Source organism: Cyanistes caeruleus, chromosome 32 (assembly GCF_971803275.1).
Source record: "Cyanistes caeruleus chromosome 32, bCyaCae1.hap1.1, whole genome shotgun sequence".
NCBI classification, from domain to species: domain Eukaryota; kingdom Metazoa; phylum Chordata; class Aves; order Passeriformes; family Paridae; genus Cyanistes; species Cyanistes caeruleus.
In genome coordinates this window covers 1,816,459-1,841,393 of record NC_141733.1, presented here as the reverse complement: position 1 = coordinate 1,841,393, position 24,935 = coordinate 1,816,459, and the positions used below count along the sequence as shown (strand labels likewise).

At 59.5% G+C, this 24,935-nt stretch overlaps 1 protein-coding gene across 5 annotated transcripts in view; it reads right to left on the bottom strand.

Moving 5' to 3' along the window:
• Positions 1 to 24,935, bottom strand: part of LRP1 (LDL receptor related protein 1) — an 80,819-nt gene that overhangs the window by 39,845 nt on the left and 16,039 nt on the right. For all 5 annotated transcript variants that reach the window (XR_015281260.1, XR_015281261.1, XM_086870182.1 and 2 more), the window contains exons 3-14: positions 21,751 to 21,888; positions 20,121 to 20,240; positions 18,990 to 19,118; positions 18,590 to 18,853; positions 5,363 to 5,525; positions 4,291 to 4,513; positions 3,826 to 4,015; positions 2,127 to 2,270; positions 1,357 to 1,593; positions 1,040 to 1,220; positions 715 to 937; positions 274 to 463 (exon numbers count right to left, since the gene is read on the bottom strand). Coding sequence is in view for 3 of the 5 variants with exons in the window: in XM_086870182.1 (XP_086726308.1) it covers positions 274 to 463; positions 715 to 937; positions 1,040 to 1,220; positions 1,357 to 1,593; positions 2,127 to 2,270; positions 3,826 to 4,015; positions 4,291 to 4,513; positions 5,363 to 5,525; positions 18,590 to 18,853; positions 18,990 to 19,118; positions 20,121 to 20,240; positions 21,751 to 21,888 (2,202 nt within the window). In the remaining 2 variants the exon portion in view is untranslated. The remainder of the gene's footprint in view (positions 1 to 273; positions 464 to 714; positions 938 to 1,039; positions 1,221 to 1,356; positions 1,594 to 2,126; positions 2,271 to 3,825; positions 4,016 to 4,290; positions 4,514 to 5,362; positions 5,526 to 18,589; positions 18,854 to 18,989; positions 19,119 to 20,120; positions 20,241 to 21,750; positions 21,889 to 24,935) is intronic.

Genomic DNA, 24,935 nt, shown 5'->3' with positions numbered 1-24,935 from the left:
GCTGCGAACCCCCAGCCCCCTGGACTCCCTCAACAGCAGCCACACTTGGAAGCCAGCTGGAGACCCCAGGTGAGGCCACAGGGACCCCTGAGGGGACACAGAGCCTGATGGAATTGGGGTAGGAAAAAGAGTGAGCGCTGGAAGGGCAGGGCACGAGCAACAGAGAAGAAAACTAAGGAGCACAGGGACGGTAAAAGGAAGCAAAAAGAGGCAGGGGGCTTCTCAGGCAGCTCAGACCCATCCCTGCAAGGCCAGCCCCTCGTGCCCTCGCACCTTGCTGCTGCTGCGCGTCGTACATGCGGATCTCGAAGATGGGCGGGCGCTCGTTGCGGAGCAGGCTCACGGCCTTGGAGGCCTGGTCCAGCCGGTAGATGCTGCCGCTGCGGTACTCGGTCCAGAACAGAAAGTTGCTGTAGTGGCACAGCCCAAAGGCGTGGTTCAGCTCCGGGCCCTCATACACGATCTGCGGGTGCGGGGAGGAGAGGCTCCATTAGCTGGGATGGGAACTTGGGGACAGGGACAGGGACAGGGACACAGGGACAGGGGGACAGGGGGACAGGGACACAGGGACAGGGACACAGGGACAGGGACAGGGACAGGGACAGGGACAGGGACAGGGACAGAGTGATGGAAAGGGACAGGAGAGAGGACACAGCTCGGCTGCCCCAGTGCAGTGGGTGATCAGTGTCCCAGGCTCACAGGACCCCCACTCGCCTTCCGCTCGGTGCCATTGAGATAAACCATCTCGATGCGGTCGTAGAAAGCATCCACCCAGTACAGGATCTTGGCTGGGATGTCCAGGCTCAGCCCGTTGGGCCACAGGACGGTCTTGGAGGTGATGAAGATGTTGCGGTTGGAGCCATCCATCCAGGCCCTCTCGATCTTGCCCCTCTTGCTGTCCTTGGGATCCTCCTCCCAGTCTGTCCAGTACATCCACCTGCCACGGACACTGAACTGAGCCCTGGCCTGGCCACCACAGCTCGTGACAAAACCCAGCCATGTCCCCGTGGCTGTGGCTCCACCAGCCAGCCCTGCCCACCCATTCAGGGGATCCACCACGATGGCGCGGGGATGCGTCATCTTCCCCTCGATCAGCGTCTTCCGTGTCTGGGCAGCCTTTTCCAGCCGTGCCACACTGATGGTCTTCTTGGGGCCATCATCCGTCCAGTACAGGTTGTTCCCCATCCAGTCCACGGCGATCCCCTCCACATTGTGGATGCCTTTGGGGGAAAAGTGGAGTGGGTTTGTCACCAGCCAGCAGCAACAGCCCCAGACGGTGCCTGATCCTGACCCAGAGCGATGGGGATGATGGACACCCGGCCCCAGGGGCACAGGCCAGGCCCCCCGGCCACGCACCGTCCTTCAGGATGGTCTCTCGCTCCGTGCCGTCGATCTTCTGGCGCCCGATGAGGTAGCTGGTGGTGTCGGCAAAGTAGATGAAGCCGGTCTCAGCGTGGAAGTCCAGGGCCCGGGGGTTCATGAGGTTCTCGATGGGGATCATGTGCTCATCCGGCACCTTGGCGCCCATGTCCATCCCTCGGATGATGCCAGGACGCCCCTTCCCGTACACCAGGAACAGCTCGTGCTCGGGCTCTGTGCAGAGACAGGGACAGCTGTGGCCACCAGCAGGGCTGGGGCAGTGCCATGGGGCAGTGCCATGGGGCAGAGCTATGGGGCAGTGCAATGGGGGCAGTACAGTGGGGGCAGTGCCATGGGGCAGTGCCATGGGGGCAGTGCCATGGGGCAGAGCTATGGGGCAGTGCAATGGGGGCAGTACAGTGGGGGCAGTGCCATGGGGCAGTGCCATGGGGCAGTGCCATGGGGGCAGTGCCATGGGGCAGAGCTATGGGGCAGTGTAATGGGAGCAGTGCCATGGGACAGTGCTATGGGGCAGTGCCATGGGGACAATGACACAGGGACAGTGCCATGGGACAGTGCTATGGGGCAGTGCCATGGGGACAATGACACAGGGACAGTGCCATGGGGGCAGTGCCATGGGGCAGTGCCATGGGGATGACGCACAGCACTGGGACTGTTGTGGGGTCACAGCAACGAGCAGCCCCTGCAGAGAGCCCGTGGCTGCAGCCCCTCGCCCCCCATGTCCCCCCAGGAAGGGCAGCACTCACTCTTGCAGGATTTCCCGTCGCTGCCCAGGCTGAACCCGGAGCGGCAGCGGCAGGTCCGGCTCTTGTGGCTGTTCCCGAGCAGGCAGATGTCCGAGCAGCCTCCCGGCTTCCCAAACTGATCCGGCTCGCACGCGTGGCTCCGCACTGCAACACAGAGAGGGGCTGCAGCAGCCAGGGACACGGGGGGACGGGGACACAGGGGGGACATGGGGGGGACAGGGACACAGTGGGGATGGGGACATGGGGGGGGACGGGGATGGGGGGGACAGGGACATGGGGGGGACAGGGACAGGGCGGGGAGAGGGACATGGGAGGAGACAGGGACGGGGGAGACAGGGACAGAGGGGGACGGGGACACAGCGGGGAGGGGGACACAGGGGGGATGAGGACACAGTGGGGGACAAGGAGCGGGGGGGACAGGGAGACGGGGGGGACATGGGGGAGACAGGGACATGGGGGGGACATGGGGGGGACAGGGACACAGGGGGCACAGGGACATGGCGGGGACAGGGACATGGCGGGGACAGGGAAACGGGGGGGACAGAGACACAGGGGGCACAGGGACACGGGGGGATGGGGACATGGCGGGGACAGGGACACAGAGGGGGGACAGGGACACAGGGGGGACAGGGACACAGAGCTGCAACCACGGGGACATGGGAATGCCCTCATGGGTCCCCCCTGGCCTTTTGGGGGTTCATTCCTGCCAGGAGCTCCCGACCGATCAGGAAAGAGCTGAGCACAGCACAGGACAGCACAGAGATGGGAAAGGACTTTCCCATGGGAAGAGAAGAAGCCAGCATGTCCCAGCACACCACCACAGCCACACGGCCACACTGCCCCGTCCTGCTGCACCAGGACAAGCCTCGGGAGCGGGGACAGCCAGCACCACCCGCAGAGCCCCTTAATCACACTCCTTCCCCGCTTAGAAATCTCCTGATTAATTTTATATTCTGGAAAATGCCGAGCAGGCTGCAGACACTAAGAGGATTTTAAAGGAGTAAATTGATTAACTGCAGAAGGTGCTGGGGAGGCAGGGATGGATGCAGGGATAGATGCAGGGATGGATGCAGGGATGGATGCAGGGATAGATGCAGGGATGGATGCAGGGATAGATGCAGGGATGGATGCAGGGATGGATGCAGGGATGGATGCAGGGATAGATGCAAGGATGGATGCAGGGAGGGGTCAGCGCAGCACCGGAGCCTTTCAGCTCCCTGGAAATTCCTCGGTGCTTGGAAGCACCAGGTGAACGTGCTGGCAGTGGGGACAGAGAGTAAGAGGGAGCATTAATATTTTAAGATGCCCCATCTGCTCCCACATCTCTGTACTCTCCATGATCCATCAACCACATGGCACAGCTCTCACAGGAAGAGACACAGTGCTAGCAGGAAAAGGAAAAGTGCTAGCACCCCAGGATGCTCAGCAGCTCCCAGAGGCCTGGGAAGCAGGAATCCCAGAATCCTTGAGGTTGGAAAACACCTCCAAGAACACCGAGCCCAACCTGTGACCAATCCCCACCTTATCAACCCAACCAGAGCACTGAGTGCCACATCCTTGGACACCCCCAGGGACGGGCACTCCACCACCTCCCTCAGCAGTTCCTTCCAATGGCTGACCATCCTTTCCATGGGAAAATTCTCCCTGAAATCCCACCCGAGCTGGGCTCGGAGCTGTTATTCCCGAGCCAGGCTCCCACCTGTGGGCTGGCGCCGCTGGTGGTAGATGTGCAGCGCTCCGCCCTTGTCCACGCGTGTCACCACCTGGTACTCGGTGCTGTTGAAGCGGTTGACGCGGATGACGCTGGTTTTCTGCTGGGCGTTGGCGTTGTCCGAGTTGGTGGCGTACAGGTAGTTCTCGAAGACCGTCAGCCCGTACAGGTGCTCGATCTGGAAGGCACCAGGTGGGCGTCCCCAAAGGATTTAGGAGTTGTAAGAGCCGGGCTCTGAGATGTGCAAAACCCCTGATGCCACCCAATGGCTCTTGGCCATCACTGGCCATCAGAGTGGTCTCATCTGCCAATGGCACAAGGTCATCCTTGGCAGGACCACGCTCAGCACGTTCCTTGCTGGACTTTGCTAAAGCCACCACTGCAGACAGGGCATCGAGCTCCCATCCCAACCCTCTCCGCCAAGCCCTCTCCCTCTCCCCCAAACCCACTCACCAGGATGCCCTGGATGATGGTGTGCCTGTTCTTGCCCTCGTAGTCCACCACCTCGATGTAGTCCAGGTAGGCATCAGCCCAGTACACCAGGCGGTTCACCAGGTCCAAGGTGATGCCGTGAGGGAAGACGATCTTGCTGTCCACCAGCTTGGTGCGGTTCTGCCCGTCCATGTCACAGCGCTCCACCTTGGGGATCTGCCCGTAGTCGGTGAAGAACACCTTGCTGTGAGAGAGGAGCAGAGGAGGGAGCTCAGAGCCAGGATGAGCTCTGGGAGAGGGAGGATATGGATGTGTGGATCCCCACGGGGATGACTGGGGTCAGACACAGATCCCCTGGGAGATGTGTTGGTGTCACTGCAAGAGGCCCGCCCGTGGGGTTGTTCATGTTCAAACACAACCTGAGGCAGCTGCCTGTGCATCCCAGAGCCGTCCTGCCCAACACAGCACAGCAGAGCCAGGGATCAGCACTGCCACCACAGAGCTCAAGGGACTTCACCCAGCCCTGCTCGAGCCTGGAGTCTCTCTCCAGGATCCTCTGCCATATTTGTTTGTTTATATGAAATACCCCCGATTTTCTGCTCAATAACACCAGCTTTTTCCATCTGAGCCAGCAGGGAAGTGCCCATCAGGAAAGCAGCTGGTGAGGGAGGAATTTTCCTCTTTAGTGGTTTCTCTGCTCTGCCCACCGTGGCCTCGGCCACAGCAGCTTCCAGCTGCCGGGGGCTGGCAGCTGCCACGTGTGCCCTGAGCTGCTCCCATGACTCAGCATCCTGCCATCCCCATCCTCGGGGCTGGGCACACAGGCACGAGGGAGCTGCTCTGGCCACGGAGCCACCTCAGCTCCCAAAAGCTGGAGCAAAGCTGTGACCACGCTGCCTGGCACGAGCTGGAAGCAGCAGCTTATCCCAAGCTGAGCCGGGGGTGTCCCGCAGGACTGAGCCCTCCCTGCACAGCCGCTGCCAGGGCAGGCTGGGTGGGAAGTGTCCCTGCAGAGGGGGCTCACAGAGGTACAGGAAACTCCCCCTACCCCAGAGGGACAGGCCACCCTCGTCAGTTGTCCCCCAGGACTCACCCCATGGCTGGGTCCAGCGCAATTCCCTTGGGATTGTACAGCTCCAGGTCCAGCAGCGTGACGCAGGTGTCCCCGTTTTTGTTGCAGACGAAGATCCTGTCATCAATGTCATCCACGAAGTAGAAGTTGCCCGTGAGCCAGTCGATGGCCATCTGCTCCACGTCTGGGCAGGGAGAGGGAGGGAGGGAGGGAGGGAGGGAGGGAGGGGGGTGAGGCAGGGAAGGACAGAGCCAGGAGCCCCCCGGGATCACAAACACCGACACAGCCAAGGAATGAGACCATGGGGGCCACAAACACACTGGGAGCTGCAAGGATCTGCCCTGGTCACCCCAGATGGAGCCACAGGGCACCCACAGCACCCACAGCACCCACAGCACCCACAGCACCCACGGCAACCCATCCTCTGCTCCCCAGGGAGACGGGACTTGCTGCCCCCAGACAAGCCAGAGACATCACACACAACCAGGAGAGCGTCTGGTGTGCATACTAGGAGAGCATCCCGCAGAAACCCTGGGAGTTCATCCCACAGAAACCCTGGGAATTCATCCTGCAGAAACCCTGGGAGTTCATCCTGCAGAAACCCTGGGAGTTCATCCTGCAGAAACCCTGGGAGTTCATCCTGCAGAAACCCTGGGAATTCATCCTGCAGAAACCCTGGGATTTCATCCAGGAATACCAGGAGAAGCCCTGCAAGGTGGGTGCTGGAAAAGGGAGCAAGCAGCAGGGAAGGGGCTCCAGCAGCAGCAGCCGGACGGGACACGTGGCAGCTGGGGGGGCCAAGGGCAGATCCCGCTGGGCAAGGTGGGAGCAGAGCTAATCCCGAGCTGCAGGGACCAACCCCGGGGCCTGGAGCAGGTGAGAGACAGCACCTGGCACGCAGCGTGTGAGTATTTAATTAAACCAGTGAAAGCCTGTTCAATCGGATAAACCCAACGCTCCTGAATTCCTGCCTCGCCACCGGGTCAGTGCTCAGCACTGCTCAGCCCCTCCTGCACCCGCCAGGCCACAGGCTGGGCTGAGGGGCTGCAGCTCCCAGACAGCCCAAGGGCTTTGCAGGGCTGTCCTTTGGATTAGTGGCCCCCAAGACCCCACATCCCCAACACTGCAGCCCCACAGCCAGGGCAGAGCAGGGACAGGGGCACAGCAGCCCTGGTCAGAAGGACACAGAGGTCAGAGGGGCCCAGAGAGCACTGGGGGAAGGAGCAGGGATGGGGCACAGCAGCCCCCCAACCCCAGCAGCCAAGGCCAGCAGGACCTGGACAGCCCTGAAGGAGCAGGGATGGGGCACAGCAGCCTCCCAACCCCAGGACCCCAAGGTCAGTGAGACCCAGACTGGCCCAGTGGAGCAGGGATGGGGCACAGCAGCCCCCCAGCCCCAGGACCCCAAGGTCAGTGAGACCCAGAGAGCACTGGAGGAGCAGGAATGGGGCACAGCAGCCTCCCAACCCCAGCAGCCAAGGCCAGCAGGACCTGGACAGCCCTGAAGGAGCAGGGATGGGGCACAGCAGCCCCCCAGCCCCAGGACCCCAAGGTCAGTGAGACCCAGAGAGCACTGGGGGAAGGAGCAGGGATGGGGCACAGCAGCCCCCCAACTCCAGCAGTCAAGGCCAGCAGAATCTGGACAGCCCTGAAGGAGCAGGGATGGGGCACAGCAGCCCCCCAGTCTGAGCACTGTGGTCAGTGAGACCCAGAGAGCACTGGAGGAGCAGGGATGGGGAACAGCAGCCCCCCAGCCCCAGGACCCCAAGGTCAGTGAGACCCAGACTGCCCCAGTGGAGCAGGGCCAGACACCACTGAATTATTAACCAACACAGGAGCTCGGGAGGGAAAACATGAATCAAGCCAGGAGGTTTTGCAATGCCCCCACCCACCCTGCGGCCGAGTCCATCCACGCTGCCGGGCTGGGATGAGGCCATGGGATGAGCACACAGAGAGTTTGGGGTGCACAAACCCCAAGCCCCATCCCTGAATTACCCAGGCCAGCCCTCGGTGTCCCGGCCCTGGGGACAGGGATGGGGACACGCAGCCAGCAGTGATGCCGACAGTGACCCCCCTCCGGAAGGGTGAGGCTGCAGCCACCACCCGGCGTGAGGCAGCTCGTAAAAACAAGTGGAAACATCCCGAGCCAAGGAATGAGCATCAACCCCAAACCGAGGCGAGCGCAGAGCTCCCAACGCGCTGCCCAACGCGCCGGGGCTGGCACAGCGCTCGTGAGGCTCCTGCTCCAGCCAGGACCCCCCACCCCAATTCCTGGGGTAAAAGGCGTTTGTGATGAGCAAAAACCACTTAAAAATATACACTGGGGCGCCAAGGGCCACGTTCTACCCCTGAGACTGAGTCCTGCTGTCACAACCAGCACCCACCGCCCTCCCCTGCTCCCCAGCCAGCATCCCCAAACCCCCCTGTGACGTGGGGAGGGGGCGGCAGGGCCCTGCCGGGGCGAGAAACACTTCAGCAAAGGGATGTGCAAGAATTCCCCAAAAAAAGCAGGTCTTGGCTGGCGCCTGCGTGGCTGAGTCAGAGTCACAGGACCGGGGGAGCGATCCAAGCAGGGGCGGATGGGGAGCGTTGGCAGAACGGCTCAGGGGCCCTCGCCCCCCACCCACAGCCGCAGACCCCCGGATTCTCCTCCTCCAGGGGGTCCAACCCTCCCTGTCCCATCACCAGCGCCCCTTTCCTGTCGCTCTCCCGCTGCTCCGCATCCCTCCGAGCCGGAGCTGAGTCCAGCCCAACGCTCCAAGAGGAATCCAAAGGGAAAACGGCCAAAACAATCCAGAGACTTCCAGCCCCACACTCCCCTCACACCCACCCTGCCACAGCCAGGGGGGCAGAGGGTCCTGGTCCAGCCGGGGGTCTCCGGACGGGCCCCAGCTCCGAGCAGGGCAGCACAGGGCAGGGGGTGACGCAAGCACTTGCTCCTCTCCCAGGCTGTATTTTTGCAGCTGGAAAGCATTACCCTCCTCAAAGGCTTTTGTTTTCCAGCTTTGCTCCTTCTCTCCCTGCTCAACATGCTCTCCTTTCCTTTGCAGGAATCACTTTTTATTTTTATTTTTATTATTATCATTGTTATCATCATCACTATTATTATTATTATGATTATTATTATTATTACTATTATTATTGTTATTTTCAGCTCTTTCTTGTAGCCTCAGCTAAACCTGGATTTCCTCTTGAACTTCTGGTGGAGGCTAATTTAGAAAATGTCTATTTTTAACCCCTGGCATTGGCCTGCAGAAACTTTACCCCCTCCTCCTCCTTCTCAGTCTTTGGAGAGAGGAGGGGTGGGGGGCACAGAGTCTCCCCCCGGGTCCCCCACCCAGAATGGGTGCCCAGGGATGGTGCCACAGCCACCCCTGGCCATGAAAACACACCTTAGACCCATCTGAGGGGAGCAGCAGGGATGAACCTGTGCCCTGGAGGGGTGGTAGATGATTTCCATGGAGAATCCGAGGGGCAGAGACCACCCCCCCTCCCTCCCGGAGCCCCCCGCCGGTGCCTCTCCCCACCAATTCCCATCCTGGAACCAATCCTCCTCCTTGCTCAACCTCGGCGGGGCGTTGCGGGCGATTGCGACACGCCGAGCTCATTTCCCAAGATTTATTTATTTGAGAGCGTTTGGAAGGGAGCTGGTGGGGGCAGAGCGGGGAATGTCGGCTTTCCAAGGCTCTTCCTGGGAGAGGCAGCCAAAAAAAAACCTCACGGGGACGAGATCCAGCCCCATGCGGGGGGAGGTGGCCTTGCCAGCACAGGGGGCAGATGGAGACAGGATGAAGGATGAAGGAGCACCGAGAACTTCATCAGGGTTGCTCAACACGGGCGGGTTGGCAACTTCAGCAAACCCCAAAACCCACCCGCACAGATGTTTCCTGGTTTCACACCCGCCACGGCCCCAGTGATCCCGACCGAGCTGTTCCTGAGGTCCCTGCCACAAAATCCTGTGTGTCACACCACGCTTGGATTTTCCCTTTTCACGGAATCCCGGAATGCTTTGGGTCAGAAGGGGTCTTAAAGTTCATCCCATTTCACTTCCCTGCCATGGGCAGGGACACTTTCCACTAGCCCAGGTTGCTCCAAGCCCTGTCCAACCTGGATTGGGCACTTCCAGGGCTGGGGCAGCCACAGCTCCTCTGGGCACCCTGTGCCAGGGCCCCACCACCCTCACAGAGAGGAATTTCTTCCCAAAATCCCACTTAACCCTGCTCTGTGTCAGTGGGAAGCCATTCTCTATGTCCTGCTGGTCCCTGTCCCAAGTCCCTCTCCTGGAGCCTCTTCAGGCACTGGAAGAGGCTCTGAGCTCTCCCTGGAGCCTCTTCAGGCACTGGAAGAGGCTCTGAGCTCTCCCTGGAGCCCTCTCAGCCCCAGGTGAGCACCCCCAGCTCTCTCAGCCTGGCTCCATGGGGGCAGAGCTGCTCCAGCCCTCAGAGCATCTCAGCAGCCTCCTCTGGCCACATCCTTCTTCTGCTGGCGCCCCAGACCCTCAGGTGGGACGGTCCCACTTTGCCACAAGTGGGTCATGGACCCCACATTTCCCACAGGAGCTGCAGCCCGAGCTTCTCCCTCCCTTAACCCCATTCACCCCACTCCCGGCCAGGCACTGCAGGGCTGTGGGTTTTTTGGGGAAGGAGCTTTGCTGACCCAGCACATAACTTTGCTCTGCATGAATCAGTTGCTGTGCAGTCTGCAAACACATCAATTGTGGCCTGACAGGAGGAGGAAGGAAACACACAATCTTCCCTCGGATTAAACCAGGGATTTCGACAGTCCCCAAACAGCTGCGAGGGGGACGCAGCCGCTCAGCAGCTCGTCCACGCTCCTGCACAGTTGAGGTTGAACACAGAGGTTCAACAAGCTCAGGAACCAACACAGCAAAAAAATCCCTGAATTCCAGAATCCCTGAGGTTGGAAAAACCCTCCAGGACCATTGAGTCCAACCTGTGACCGATCCCTACCCGAGCCCTGAGTGCCACGTCCAGTTGTTCCTCGGACACCTCCAGGGATGGGCACTCCAGCACCTCCCTGAGCAGCTCCTTCCAATGCCTGACAACCCTTTCCATGAAGGAATTCCTCCTGAAATGTGTGCATGTGGCACCTGGGGACATGTTTCAGCGATGACCTTTCAGTGCTGGGTTAATGAGGGTCTCAGAGGGCTTTTCCAACCTTAATAATTCCACTTAATAACTCCACTTGCCAGCTACCCCTCAAGGGAGCAGCCCCAGGAGAGCAGGACAGGGATGGTGGGCAGGAGAGCTCCCAGCTCTGCTTGAAGAAGCCAGAAACACCACTGGGCACGGAGCTCTGACACCAAATCCTTGTTCCCATTCTGCTGAGGAGCATTCCCCCCTTGCCCCAGCACGTGGCACAGAGGACAGAGATGGAGCGACCTCCGCTGCCAACATCTGCCTTTAAATAAAAAACAATAAAGAAATAAAGAATAAATAAAGAATATCCATGTCCACATCGCACATCTACTGCAACAGCCAATCCTTGCTTCCCCAGGGTGAAGCAGCCCCGACACAAACCCCAGCGAGGCACTGGGAGAGCCGTGGAGTCCGTGCTTCACATCAGAGCTGCCCATCCACGGAGATCCCTCCGGAGAGCAGCGGACACCGCATCCATCTCCTGCTCCGGGCACAGCTCACCCCGTGGGGCGAGCAGGGCTTGTGGCCAGCTTGCCACCCAGCGAGAGGCCCTGGTGGCCGCCCCACGAGCCCCCCAGGCTCCCAGAGCCGCCGGCACGCGGCCTTGGAGCAACAACAGCTTGGAAAAGTCGCCGAATGTTTCGGCTCAGAAACGCCGGCGGCGGCGCAGGAACGGAGGCTCGTCAGGAATGCGGTCCCCAGGGCTGCTCAAATACATTGGTTTCCTACTTTCCTTTTTATAGGGAATGATCCGTTTGATACATTTACATAATACCATAATCTGGAGGAATTTCTGTCTCTTCCCTCCACAGACATCCTCTCCCCGGGAGAACAAGACCGTCTCTGTGACGGCACCGCGCTCTGTGGATAAACACTGCTCCTGGGGACAATTTTCCTTAATTAGAAGTATGTTAACAGGACGAGCACAAAGACAAACTCCCGCCCCAAAGGGCACAGGACGGCCGGACAGACACCCCGTGGCCCCGGGGGTCCAGCACGGCCCCCCTGCTCCCAGGAACAGCCAACTCCTTGTGTCTGAGCAGGGCAGGAGAGGACGGCCACCGCCACACACGGCCACAGCCGTCACGTCAGCCTCGTTCCCTCAGCAAACCAGGCTCAAAAATAAATAAATTCACCCCCCCTCTCTCTCTGCTGAGATGTTTCGCTGCGAGGAGGAACCGCTGGGTGGAAGGCGGTGGCCCGTGGCCAGGATGTCTGACTCGGCTCTGGGATGGATCCCGAGGCTCTGAGCGCATTCACGCCCGCCCTGCACAAGCCAAACGTTCCTCGGGGGTGACACGGCAGCCCCCACGGAGGGACATCCCAGCCTGGGGACAGGCTGGGGAATGGCAGATGCTGGAGCACTGCCCTTCTGCAGGGAGACCTGGGATCCCCGGTGCAGCACCACGGCTGCATCTGAACAGGGAACCGTGTCCAAGGGATCACCAGCACCTCCCCAGCCCCTCACTGTCACCACCTCCAGCTCCCCAGGGCGGGGACACCCCAAATTTGCCTCCTCTTCTGCCCCAGTGCAGCACCACGGCTGCATCTGAACAAGGAACCGTGTCCAAGGGATCACCAGCACCTCCCCAGCCCCTCACTGTCACCCCAAATTTGCCTCCTCTTCTGCCCCAGTGCAGCACCACGGCTGCATCTGAACAGGGAACTGTGTCCAAGCTGTTACTGGCACTTCTCCAGCCCCTCACTGTCACCCCAAACTTGCCTCCTCTTCTGCCCCAGTGCAGCACCACGGCTGCATCTCAATGGGAAACTGTGTCCAAGCAATCACTGGCACCTCTCCAGCCCCTCACTGACACCACCTCCAGCTCCCCAGGGTGAGGACACCCCAAACTTTCACTCCTCCCCATGTCCTGGCTCAACCCTGCAGCATCCCTGCAGAGCCTGGCAGAGGCACCGGAGGTGGGAAGAGCAGGAACAGGGATGGAACGAGCTCCAGGCTGTGTGGAGGGCAGCCAAGGGACCACTAATTACTCTGCCTTAATGAGACCATTCCATGGGCACAAATATTCCAGAGAGGCCGAGGGAGGGACGGGGCACTTGGCTTCCTTCTGGGTGAGAGGAGAGAGACACAGGCTCGACGGGAACCCGGGCACCGGCACTGGGGTGATCTGGGGGCAGAGGGGATGAGAAAGCAGAAATGGGGCCAGCATGGGCAGGAAGGGTCCTGAGGGGCTCCTGCACTGAGCCTGGCATGAGGCAGTGCAGGACAGACACACAGATGTGTGCTGGGACAGACAGATGTGTGCTGGGGCACTCTCAGGTCTGTGTGAAACCAAACCCATCCCTGGGCAGGAGCATCCTGATGCCTCAGGACATTCATGTCACCCTTCTGTCTCCAGCAATGTGGGAATGCAGCTCACCCCTGCCACCACAGCCTGGTCAGGGGGGCTCTCAGTCCCCTTGGGGGATTTATTTCTGTTCCCTATGAGGGGAAACACCAGGTAAGGGGAGTCAGAGGTGCTGGGCAGAGCCACAGCAGGGTCCTGACTGTCAGATCTTCGTTAACAGACATTAAAATCACCATTGTGATGTCACACAATGAGCTGGTGTGATTGCACGGCTCCAGACATGGCCCCCAGTTCCTGTTCCTTCTATCCCCTGCTCCCTCCAGCTCCTGCTCTCCTTCATCCCCTGCTTCCACCCAATCCCTGCTTTCCTGTTTGGTCCCTGCTCTTCCCTATCCCCTTCTCCCCTCCAGTCCCTGCTCTCCCCATTCCCTGCTCTGTCCAACCCCTGCTCCCATCCATCCCCTGCTCTCCCCAGTCCCCGCTCCCCTCCATCCTGGTCCCTGCTCTCCCCATTCCCTGCTCTTCCCTATCCCCTGCTCCCATCCATCCCCTGCTCTCCACATTCCCTGTTCTGTCCAACCCCTGCTCCCATCCATCCCCTGCTCTCCCCATTCCCTGTTCTGTCCAACCCCTGCTCCCATCCATCCCCTGCTCTCCACATTCCCTGTTCTGTCCAACCCCTGCTCCCATCCATCCCCTGCTCTCCACATTCCCTGTTCTGTCCAACCCCTGCTCCCATCCATCCCCTGCTCTCCCCATCCCCTGCTCCCCTCCATCCATCCCCTGCTCTCCCCATTCCCTGTTCCGTCCAACCCCTGCTCCCCTCCAGTCCCTGCTCTCCTCCATCCTGGTCCCTGCTCTCCCCTACCCCGTTTCCCCCCATGTCCTGCTCCCCTTTGCCCCCTGCTCCCCTTTATCCCCTGCTCCCCATCCCCTGCTCTCCCCCAGCTCCCACTTCCCTTCCTCACTGCACCAAGAACAGCCATAAACAGTTAAAAAAAAAAAACCCAACAGAAAGGAACCAGGAGATGAAGTTACCAATCATCCCGCTCTCCTGCCAAGTGAGTTCACGTCGGAGCCTCTTTCTTGGCCAGGATGAGGCAGCAAGGAAGAAAAATAGCTTTCCATGCAAAGTGGGGGAAGAAATGTACTTGGATTCCTCTGCAGAGCAACATGGCCCTGAAATCAATCTGTCCCAGAGCCCACAGCTCCTGTGCCCGCTGGCACCGGGACAGGACACTGCGAGTGACACTGAAATGGAGTCAATGAAAACACCCCCCGAGCCGGGCGGGCTGGGATTGATGCTGCCCAGGAAGGTGTTTTAATGCTGGCCAGATTGCTGGCATTTAGGGTTTATAATGCACTCAGGATCAAATGTCCCGATATTTCAAACCCCTTCCCGGGGGCTTGTTTTATAAAGGAAAACAACAAACCTTAAACTGAGAAATAATAAATCATTGCACCTCTGCAGCCTTTTCTCAGCAGCCACACATGGATCCTGCTGAGCTGCAGAATTCCTGCCTGCTCTGACTGGGATGGAGCAGGGCTGGACTGGGAAGGAGCAGTGCTGGACTGGGAGAGCAGTGCTGGACTGGGATGGAGCAGTGCTGGACTGGGAGAGCAGTGCTGGACTGGGATGGAGCAGTGCTGGACTGGGAGAGCAGTGTTGGACTGGGAAGGAGCAGTGCTGGACTGGGATGGAGCAGGGCTGGACTGGGAAGGAGCAGTGCTGGACTGGGAAGGAGCAGTGCTGGGACTGGGAAGGAGCAGTGCTGAACTGGGAAGGAGCAGTGCTGGACTGGGATGGAGCAGTGCTGGACTGGGATGGAGCAGTGCTGGGACTGGGAAGGAGCAGTGCTGGACTGGGAAGGAGCAGTACTGGACCGGGAGAGCAGTGCTGGACTGGGATGGAGCAGGGCTGGACTGGGATGGAGCAGGGCTGGACTGGGATGGAGCAGGGCTGGACTGGGAGAGCAGTGCTGGACTGGGATGGAGCAGGGCTGGACTGGGAAGGAGCAGGGCTGGACTGGGATGGAGCAGTGCTGGACTGGGATGGAGCAGTGCTGGACTGGGAAGGAGCAGTGCTGGGACTGGGATGGAGCAGTGCTGGACTGGGAAGGAGCAGGGCTGGACTGGGATGGAGCAGTGCTGGACTGGGATGGAGCAGTACTGGACCGGGAGAGCAGTGCTGGACTGGGATGGAGCAGTGCTGGACTGGGAAGGAGCAGTGCTGGACTGGGAGAGCAGTGCTGGACTGGGATGGAGCAGTGCTGGACTGGGAGAGCAGTGCTGGACTGGGATGGAGCCGTGCTGGACCAGAAGGAGCAGCACCAGAGCTGGGATGAAGCAGTGCTGGCTCCAGTGCAATAAATGCATTCCCTGGCATCACCAAGTTCCCAGTTCTGACCATGCAAAAAACCACGGAAAAGGGGAAACAGAAAGCGAAAGAGCGTGAGAAGGGGAGGGGAAGGGAAGGGAGAGGGGAGCCACCCCAAGAGTCACGGGGAAGCCCAGTGCCCTGGCTCCTGACACGTTCCCCAGTATTTTTCCACAGTCCAAGCAAAGGACTCCTGCCTTCCCCTGGAAGCCGAGTGTCACCCGATCACAGCGCACCGGAGACGGGGATTTAACACCGCTGTCATCGCTGCTGTGCTGCCAGGGCTGACCCGCACAGCCTTGGGCTGCTGCCAGCTAAAGGTGGCCTCCAGAGGATGGTCCTGGCCTCTGTGCACGCTCCAGGGAGCTGTTCCCACCTCCTGGTGTCACCTCTAGGGGACTGGGACACCAATCTGATGGAAGGAGGCACGAATCCCCCACCACAGCTGCTTCCCTCGCTGTCCCAGCCCCGGGACCGTGGCTGAGCAATGAGGATTGCTCAAGGACGTGATCCCTGACCAACGGCCCCAGGATGGGGGGGACAAGGCCAGCAGGATAAGCTTGGAGAGCTGGGGGAGCAGAGGGCTCTGGCTGGGACACGGGAAGCAGCAGCACAAGAGCCGAGCAACAGATTTTAATTATTATTTTTTAGTGCTCTGTTTGGCTCTGAAATTCCTTGGAAGCCCAACTCCAAACAAACAAGGACATTGTCTGGGGAAACACGTGGAGGCTGGAATCTGCTTGAGAAAACCCACGGGATCACAAAGTCCCCGGAGGTCAAGGATCTGCCACGCAGCACAGCCGGTCCAAGGGGAGCTGTGACAGCCCTGCCCCACTCCCCAGCTGTCCCCTGCCCCACAGAGGGGCTCAGGGATGATGGGGGGCTCACCCTGAGCCCCCCCTGTGCCATCCCAATGCTCCGAGGGGCCGGAGCAACCCCGGCACAGGCACGTGCCTCCGTCCTTGAGCTCGATGCCTGCCAGGATCCTCCTGGACAGGAACACTGCGGGATTGTCACAGGGAGCGGAGGAGAGGGACAGCGGGATGGGAGGAAGGATAAGACAAGCTCCTCTTGTTACAATTCAGTGCTGGCAGGAAGGACGAGCCCTTCCCGTGCCATCGCTTGTGCCTCATCCCCATCACGGGGGTGAGCACCGAGGGACACCGGGGCTTGGCAGGACGGTGCCACTTCCAAGGTCCCTGTGGAGATGGGGACAGGCTGGACCCCTGCCCAGTGAGGGACCACATCATCCCACCTGTCCTGGCACCAAACCCCACACATCCCCAGAGCCCCCCAGCCCACTCTGACCGGTGGCAGAGAGGAAACGATCCAATTCCAACACAAAGCAGAAATTCTTGTAAGAGAAATGGATGGAAGGCTTCACCAGCCTTTGGTTTTTAGTGTGTCCCCGGAAGAAGACCTGGGGGTAGGGAACCAGCCAGCTCAGATCAACTGAGAAAATCAGTGCCTGTGACAAATATCCACGGGCAGCGAGGTGGGAGCCGAGGGGGAGGCGCTGCGGGAAGCGCCACGACTCCCGAGCCTGCGGAGAGCAAAAAGCTTTGGGAGTGTAAGGACCTGGGGAACAGCAAAGCTCTGAGGACAGCGGGTCGTGCCAAGGGCTGTTAACAGCCATCATTTAACACATCTCCCACAGCACAAGTGACAGTAATCTCTGCAGGAGCCGAGCAGGACAGGGAGGCAGGGGAGCCAGGCTGTGGCACTGAGCATCCCAGGTCTTCCCTGGCAGCTGGAGCTGCTGATTTCCAGCCCCTCTGCATCAATCTCCCCCCATCAGATGCCAGCTCACTCCCCATTAGCAGCAGGAACCAGGGAGGCCCCGTTCCTGCTGGGGGAAGATAATGCCATAAAGAAGCGAATAAAGAGGGGAAGCACTAATTGGATTCGTGGGTCTCGCCAGTGTCCCGCTGGAGAGTGACATTATCTCTTCATCCCGACCCCCAGCACCCGACTCAGCGCTGGGGGAATTCACTCCTCCACCTCCTTTGTGCTGGTGATCCAGCCTGGCTCTGAGGGAGCCTTCGGAGAGAGGCACGGGAAACAGAGACCCCCTAAATGCCAGAGACCCCTAAATCCCAGAGACCCCTAAATGCCAGAGACCCCCTAAATCCCAGAGACCCCTAAATCCCAGAGACCCCCTAAATGCCAGAGACCCCTAAATGCCAGAGACCCCCTAAATGCCAGAGACCCCTAAAACCCAGAGACCCTCTAAATGCCAGAGACCCCTAAATCCCAGAGACCCCCTAAATGCCAGAGACCCCTAAATCCCAGAGACCCCCTAAATCTGGAGAGGGGAGTGGGAGGCCAAGCCCTTGTCCTGCCCGACTCCAATATCGCCTGTGAGAGCAAAGGGTGAGGCCTCTCCCTAAAAATACACCCTGCCCTAAAAATACACAGGGTGAGCTTAAATTAACCATGTGCACACACCCTCAGCAGCGCCTGCAGCCTGCCTGGCCCAGCCCCACACAGACCCCGGGACCCCCAGGACCCCCAGGACCCCCGGGACCCCCGGGACCCCCAGGACCCCCAGGACCCCGACTCACACCCCACTGCCCCCAGCAGAGTATCACTCCACCCAGGACCTTCACTCCTTTGCAGAGATGAGCCATTGCTCATCCAACAGCGCAGAGGGTGGGGTAAGGGGGTCCCTCTCATTTCAGGGCCACCCTGGAAGCCTCCCCAATTTCAGGAGGCAAAAGACACCCCTGGGGGGATGACACCATTGAAGCAAACACCTGACAGAGACCCGCTGCAAACCCCAGATCCTCCAATTCCACCTCGACCAGCTCGGTCAAAGGATAAAACCAGTGACAGGAACTGTGTGCCACATCCCAGCTCTTCAGCTGTGGCACCCACCCCCTGTCCCCATGACCCCACCAGCCCCAATGCTCTGCACAGGCAGAGAAGGTGCTGGAAGCCCACAGGGACCCCTCTTGGGCCTGACTCAGAGAGCACCAGAATCCCCAGCAGTAGTTCTCCATCCCATCCTGACTGCAGAGCTGGCACCAAACAGGACACGGAGCTGTAACCAGCAGAAGGAAACTGCCAAAGTGGCACCCACAGAGACACCTCTGGGTTGGGAGCTTGTTCTTGGTCACTTTTTGGGGTGGGACTCAGTCATTTTTTTGGGGTGGGACCAAAGGAAGCAAGAACAGCCATCCCAAAACCTGCTGCACAGGCAGCACCTCCACTCCTCCCTGCATCCCTTCTCCTCATATCTGCACACCAAAAAAACTAATAAACTTGTTAATAATAATATAAAAGAAAAGGCAACGACCTGTGGAAAGCTGCCTCCTCCCCAGTTTCACCCCCCACAGCCTGGGGACATCAGGGCAGTCACAAGGAATTGGGGATGGGGGTCCTGAGGGGAGCGGGCACTCACGGTGCAGACTCAGGGAGATGTTGATGGACCGTTCCTCCACAAAACCCTTCAGGTTGGGGATCTTGGCGCACTTGAGGATGGTCTGGGAGGCACTGTCACCCACGTGGACCCAGCACACCGTGTCCTCCACGTAGTTGAAGTCCATGGCCGTGGTCTGCTTGGCGCTGGTGGGGGTGATGTTGGGCACGGGGGCTCCGCTCAGGTACGTGGCCAGGATGTTCTGGGAGTTGGCGATGAGCAGCACGGGAGGGCGATCCACGGGCTCTGGGGGCAAGGAGGGGACAGTGGGGTCAGGGCACACCTCAATCCCGTGGCTGTGACCCCAGGGAAGAGCCCAGAGCAGGGCCATGGTCTGCAGAGCTGCCCCGAAGCACCACGCTCCCCTTGCCCAGGCTCTCACCGTTCTTGGCTTTGCAGGATCTGTTGTCGGGCTGCAGGAGATACCCCTCGACACAGCTGCACGTGTAGGAGCCCTCTGTGTTGGTGCATGTCTGGCTGCAGGTCCCATACACGGTGCATTCATCAAAATCTGGGAAAGACAGGAAAAATCCCAAGGTTTGGACCAGAAAAAAACCCTCCTTCACGGCCTGAAGAGGGAATGAAGCTCCCCAGTTTCTCCAAGGTGGAGCTGGAGAAGAAGGGATGATTCCTCAAAGGGACCCTCACATCAGCCTGACAAGGAATCCAAGGAACCCCACAACTTTCTGAGGAGCCAAAGGGACCCTCACATCAGCCTCTAGAGGAACTGAAGGGACCCTCACATCAGCCTCCCAAGGAATCAAAGGGACCCTCCCTTCCAAGGCCACCCCATGAGCAGGCAGGCAGCCTCTGTAGCAGCACAACCCCTGCCTGGCCACTGAGCCTCCCCCCAGCTCTGCACCTCCATTCCCACTCCAAATCCCTCTAATCTCCAGCCCCCGGCTCGGCTGCTCTTTCTTCTGGCAGATGAAAGCGATGTATCCCCCAGAGCTCCACGCCAGAGCTGGGAATGGTCCCTTCCACCACATGAAAGGGATGGAGCCATCACAATCTCTCACTTCCAGATTTGCTTCCATCACACTGATGCCATCAATCCTCACTGTGACCCTCTCCTATTTCCCCATCCTCTCTGAGCCAGGATGCCAGGAGCATGCGCCAGCCCCTGACTCTGTACACAAAGACAAAGCTTTTTCCTTGCTCCCAGTATTCCTCACACAGGATTTTTCCCACAGCAGAGGGAATCCTGTCCCATTCCATTCCATCCCGTTCCATCTCATTCCATTCCATTCCATTCCATTCCATTCCATTCCATTCCATTCCATTCCATTCCATCCCATTTCATCCCATCCCATTCCATTCCATTCCATTCCATTCCATTCCATTCCATTCCATTCCATTCCATTCCATTCCATCCCATCCCATCCCATCCCATCCCACCTGCCCAGTCCCTTTCCCACGTGGCCGAGCCCCTGCTCTGCTGCAGGACGGTGCTGTTGGCCACATCCCCGAGGAGCTCAGCGTGGAGCAGGGGCTCTGCCCACCCCAGACCCACCTCTGCAGCTCCTCCGGTCCTCGGCCAGCTGGAAGGAGTGGTTGCAGTAGCAGACGGGGCCGGACACGGTCGGTGCACAGTGGTGCTGGCAGCCCAGTGCTGAGCAGTTGGCCAATTGTTCTGCAGGGACAGGGAAGATGGAAGAGAGAGGATGTCACCCAGGGAGGAACAGGATGGACACCAAGGACCAAGGGTTGGGTGAGCAGGACCGCCAGACACCCCACCAGAATTTGCTGGGAAATTTCACACTGCTCCCACCTCCCCAGAGAGGAGAGAAGGACTCAGCCCCCTCAGCAGAGGGAGGGAGGACATGTGGGATCCACGGCTGCTCCAGGGAGGGGGTTCTGAGCAGCCCCTGCCATCCCCAGTGCTGCTGACTCTGCCACTTGTAGGGGTGGCTGAGACCTGGCACCCCTTGTGCAGGGAGGGGATGCAGGTCCAGGGCATCCTGAGGGATGTGGATTCATTAGAGAGCCCAGAGCTCCCCTCCTGTCCAAGCCTGGAGTGCTCAGAGGGGCCAGTGTGGGGGTTCACACTGGCCAGGGTTCCACTGGCATTAGCACCCCCAGGATGTCTGCAAGGGCAGCAGAGCATCCCCAAATCCCTGGGGGAGCAGGATAGGGGCAGCAATGGTCCAGCAGCCAGAGCAGGAACAGGGGTTGGGGTGATTTGGGGTGATGGCTCAGGGTGACAGCTTGAGCTGATGGTTTGGGGTGATGTCTCAGTGTGACAGCTCGGGGTGACAGCTCACCTGCCCAAACCTGGGGCAGTGGCAGGCTGGGACTCGCAAGCAGCTGCGAGGAAATGAGGAAATGCCTCCCTGGGGCGGCACCAGCCGCGGGCAGGGGGGACTCGGCATCTGGCTCAAGCATCACCGAGGGCTGGCGGCCCCGGCGTGCCCAAACCTGTGAGCACCAGGTGCCCAAAGCCCTGAGCACCAGGTGCCCAAAGCCCTGAGCAGCTGCCCCAACACGGCTCACGTGGCTCATGTGCTGCCCGGCCGTGAAAAATCAGATCCCACTCAAGTAACGCGAACTCTTACTGAAATATTCATTCTCAGCTCAGGCACAGCTGCAGGAGCTGCCCCGGGCTGCTCCCGTGGGATCCAAGCAGCAGAGAGGAGCTGGTTCCCAGCAGGGAGCCCTTTGGGGCCAGGGGTCTTGGTGGAGCGGGACAGGAGCCCCCCACCCCAGGGAGGGAAGGACGGGGAGCACAGAGGCTCTGGAGCGCAGGGTCAGCCCAGGACACACGTTTCTGAGCGATTAATCTGCACAGCAGCACGCTGGTTTAGGGAGTTTTCCAGCAGGATTATCCATGGGGACAGGCCAGGAGGGGGGACAAAGCTCCTGGAAATTAGGAAAAAACCACAGCGGTATCTCTTATCTGGACCAGAACCCCAGGCCTGGAGCTTTTAAACCCAGGAGACAATGCAGTTATTTCATGGCTGCAGGCTCAGGAATGATGGGCATTTCACTTCCAAGCGGCTCTGGATAATCTCTGGATCTGTGACCGTGCTGAGCTGAGCGTGGTGGGGCTCACACTCCACAGGAGAAACCAGGGACCTCAGTGTTGGGGAGTATCCCATGGGGCAGCCCCCCCTTTCCTGGGACCGTGTGCCCCCCAAACCTACCCCGGCAGTGCGGCCCCTCGTCGGAGCCGTCGAAGCAGTCGTGGAGGCCATTGCAGAGTTTGCTCATGTGGATGCAGAGCTCGGTGCCCAGGCAGTTGTGCTCGTTGGGTTGGCAGCGGGACACTTTGCTCTGGGGACCTGCAGGGCACCAAAGGGGACAAGGGTCAGCACAGGGACCGTGAACCCCCCGGGTGCCAACACCCTCCTTGTCCCGAGGCCGTGGCACAGGCAGGTTCATGGGGGGCCCCTCCGAGCCCGGCACAAGGAGGCTTAATCTCCATTATTAACTGGAAAAATTACAAAGGAAGCCAGGCTTTATTTTTAAGCTCCTCTGAAAAGAAGCGAGGCATGGAGACAAACAACAAACACACCATAAATCCATTAACAGCCTGAAACCCCGGGAAAAGCTCCTGCAACGGCTTCACCCCGGGCTGGGGGTGGCTGCAGGGGTGACAAGGAGCCCTGGCACAGCCCCTGCAAATCCTGACCCCCTCCATGGGGTCTCCTCCTCTCCCTGCCCCAAATCCACCTTTCAAGGCTGAACACACACAGCGTTTCACCAGAGCTACCAAGGCATCTCTGCCCAGCCAAAACACTAAAATCCCATTTTCCAGGGGCACTTCATGCCTCCCACTCCCCTCAGGGAGGCAGAAATAGCTCCGTGGATCCCCCCAGGCCCCCAGTGAGCAGCAAGAAGGGCACAGCACACACCGTGTCCAGGCACGGTCCCATTTTAGCCCAGTCACCTTCACCAGAGACTCCAGCAGAGGAGTTTGCCCTAAATAAGCTCCAGCTCTCCTTGGAGAGGAGCGTTACATCACACACAGAGCTCCGTGTGCCGGCACATCCTCATCCCACACAGCTCCAGACACCTCTGAGGGACACTGGTGGTGATCCCACCGTGACCCTTGGGCTCCCAGGAGGGGATAAAAGCCCTTGGAAGCACTTGGAGCTATGGGAAGGGCACCACAAAGCCCAGGGTGTGTGACACCCACCCTCCCAAGCACACCAAGCAGGATCCTCAACACATCCCAGCCAAAACTTCCCTGTCCAGTGTGTCCATCCTGGCCAGTGACCCCCATTCCTGCTCAAGGGATGTCTGGGAAACAGGAATCTGACAGGCTCCAGGTGCCAGATCGCTCCCCTGGCTCTCCATCACATCCCAGTACGCTCCCAGTGAGGCTGGCCTGGCACTGCGGTGATGGGATCTGCACGCCCAGGCTCTGCCACAGCCAGCAGGGATCTGAGCTTCCCCTCTTCCCCAGCCCCAGGGCACCCAGCAGATGATTCCTGGGAGAATTTCTTACCGGGTGCCACTGCACAGATTTATTTTTGCGGAGGGTGGGCCCCCAGTAATTGCAAATTATGGGTTAATTAAGTAACATCAATATATGAACCAGAAGAATGGAGGGGCTGAAGTGAAGAGCCCAATTCATCAGTCAGAACTGCTCTGCCGTGTCCATTATTCCCTGCAAAGAGCCTGGATCAAACCACTTATCCCAAACAGGCCAGGATTAATCCACAAGCCACTTTGTTTGCTTTTGACCGTGTTGGCGCTAATAAATGAGCCAATTTATTACATGTGACAAGCTTGTGGTACACCCCAAGGAGCCGAATTAGATAGGAATGTTTAACCTCGAAAAACCACTCAGAAAAAAAAAAAAAAAGGAAAGAAGAAAAGCAATTCTTCCTCCTGCAGTTGATTTGGCAACAGCCCAGGGAGACACAGATGGGGGAACACAATGAGGAAAGAGGATGGAGGAGCAGGGGTGGGATGGTCCCACTTGTCCTGTCAGGATGGACACGGATGGCAGCACTGAGGGCCTCTGGGTCACTCCTGAACTCATCAGGACCGCGCCAACAGCAGATCCAGCACAGCAAGATGAGGGATCTGAGGCCTCCTGAATGCTCAGATCAAAGGATGGACCAGCCAGGCACCGGCCAAAGCTGAGCCACGGCAAATTCCTTCCTCAGAGCCCCTCATCTTTGATCTCCAACAGGATGGACACTCTTCTCCAAGTGTTTTCCTCCCAGGAAAGCTCCGTGGAGCAAAAAACTGACTGTGCAAGAACCAGGCAGGAGCCACTCACACCAAATGAGCAGCACTGGGGACAGGAAGGGACCGGCTTCAACCTGAGCAAAGCCAGGAACACTTCAAAGGATTCCCCAGAGAGGAAAACCTGGCACGTGCCTGACAGCATTCCAAGAGGCTCGGGCAGGAGAACATCGGTGCCACGCAAACACCGCGGCACCAAAGGGCTCCGGAGCCTCAGCAGGAGCTGCGCTCGCAGCCCGGCTCGAACACGGATTAAAGCAGAGTAATAAAAGTCATTCTCTCCCTGCCAGAGAGATAAGGGGGATGAGAGGCTGCTGGAAGCCCCGGTGCTGGAGTGGCGTGAGAAAAGCCAGCCTGGCAATCCCGGAGATAGCGGGGGCCGTGCTGACAGGTCGGGCTCCACGGGAACGAGCAGGAGCAGGAGGGAGGCTCCACTCATCCCCTGGCCCATGGCAACGGCACAGATGTGCCCTGGCACCCCAATCTCCGTGTCCTGGGGGGCACAGCATCCCCCTGACTCCTTTCCAGTGTCTAGGGGTGCAAAGTGGGAACTGGAGGTGGGCCGAGCCACTCAGGAAGGTGCAGCCCCTCCAGGTCTCCAGAGATCAGCTGGGGAGGGAACTGCTCCTGAAGAACTGGGAGATTCCAAAGTTTGGGGTCTGTGGTGGTGATGGAAACGCACAGACTCAGTCCCATGGTGGTGAGGAGAGAGGAGATGCCAGGCTTTGGTCTGTGTCTCACAGAGGCTCCCACCTCCCTGTCCTGTCCCTGCCAAGCGTGTTCCGAGGGGCACAGGGGCAGCGAGGGTCCCGTGTCCTCCAGGGATGAGCCCTCAGGGGGTTTGGACCAACCCCAAGAGTCTTCCAACATCCATGACCTCCACACAGAGGTGCATGCACAGCACCTGCTCCTGGCACCAGACCCCTCACCAGCCCCAGGGGAGAGAGAGGAAGAAGGTGAAGAGGGAAGAGCATCCAAGGGATCCGTGCTCCGGTCACCTGCCCACGTGGATCAAGCAGGGATGCACGCGGCAAGCGGAACATGCCAATCAGGATGGATTTCTTCCAGCCTCCGAGTCCTCCTGCTGTAATTTTCCAGGGCTGCTGATTGACTGGAGCCCATCCCAGCC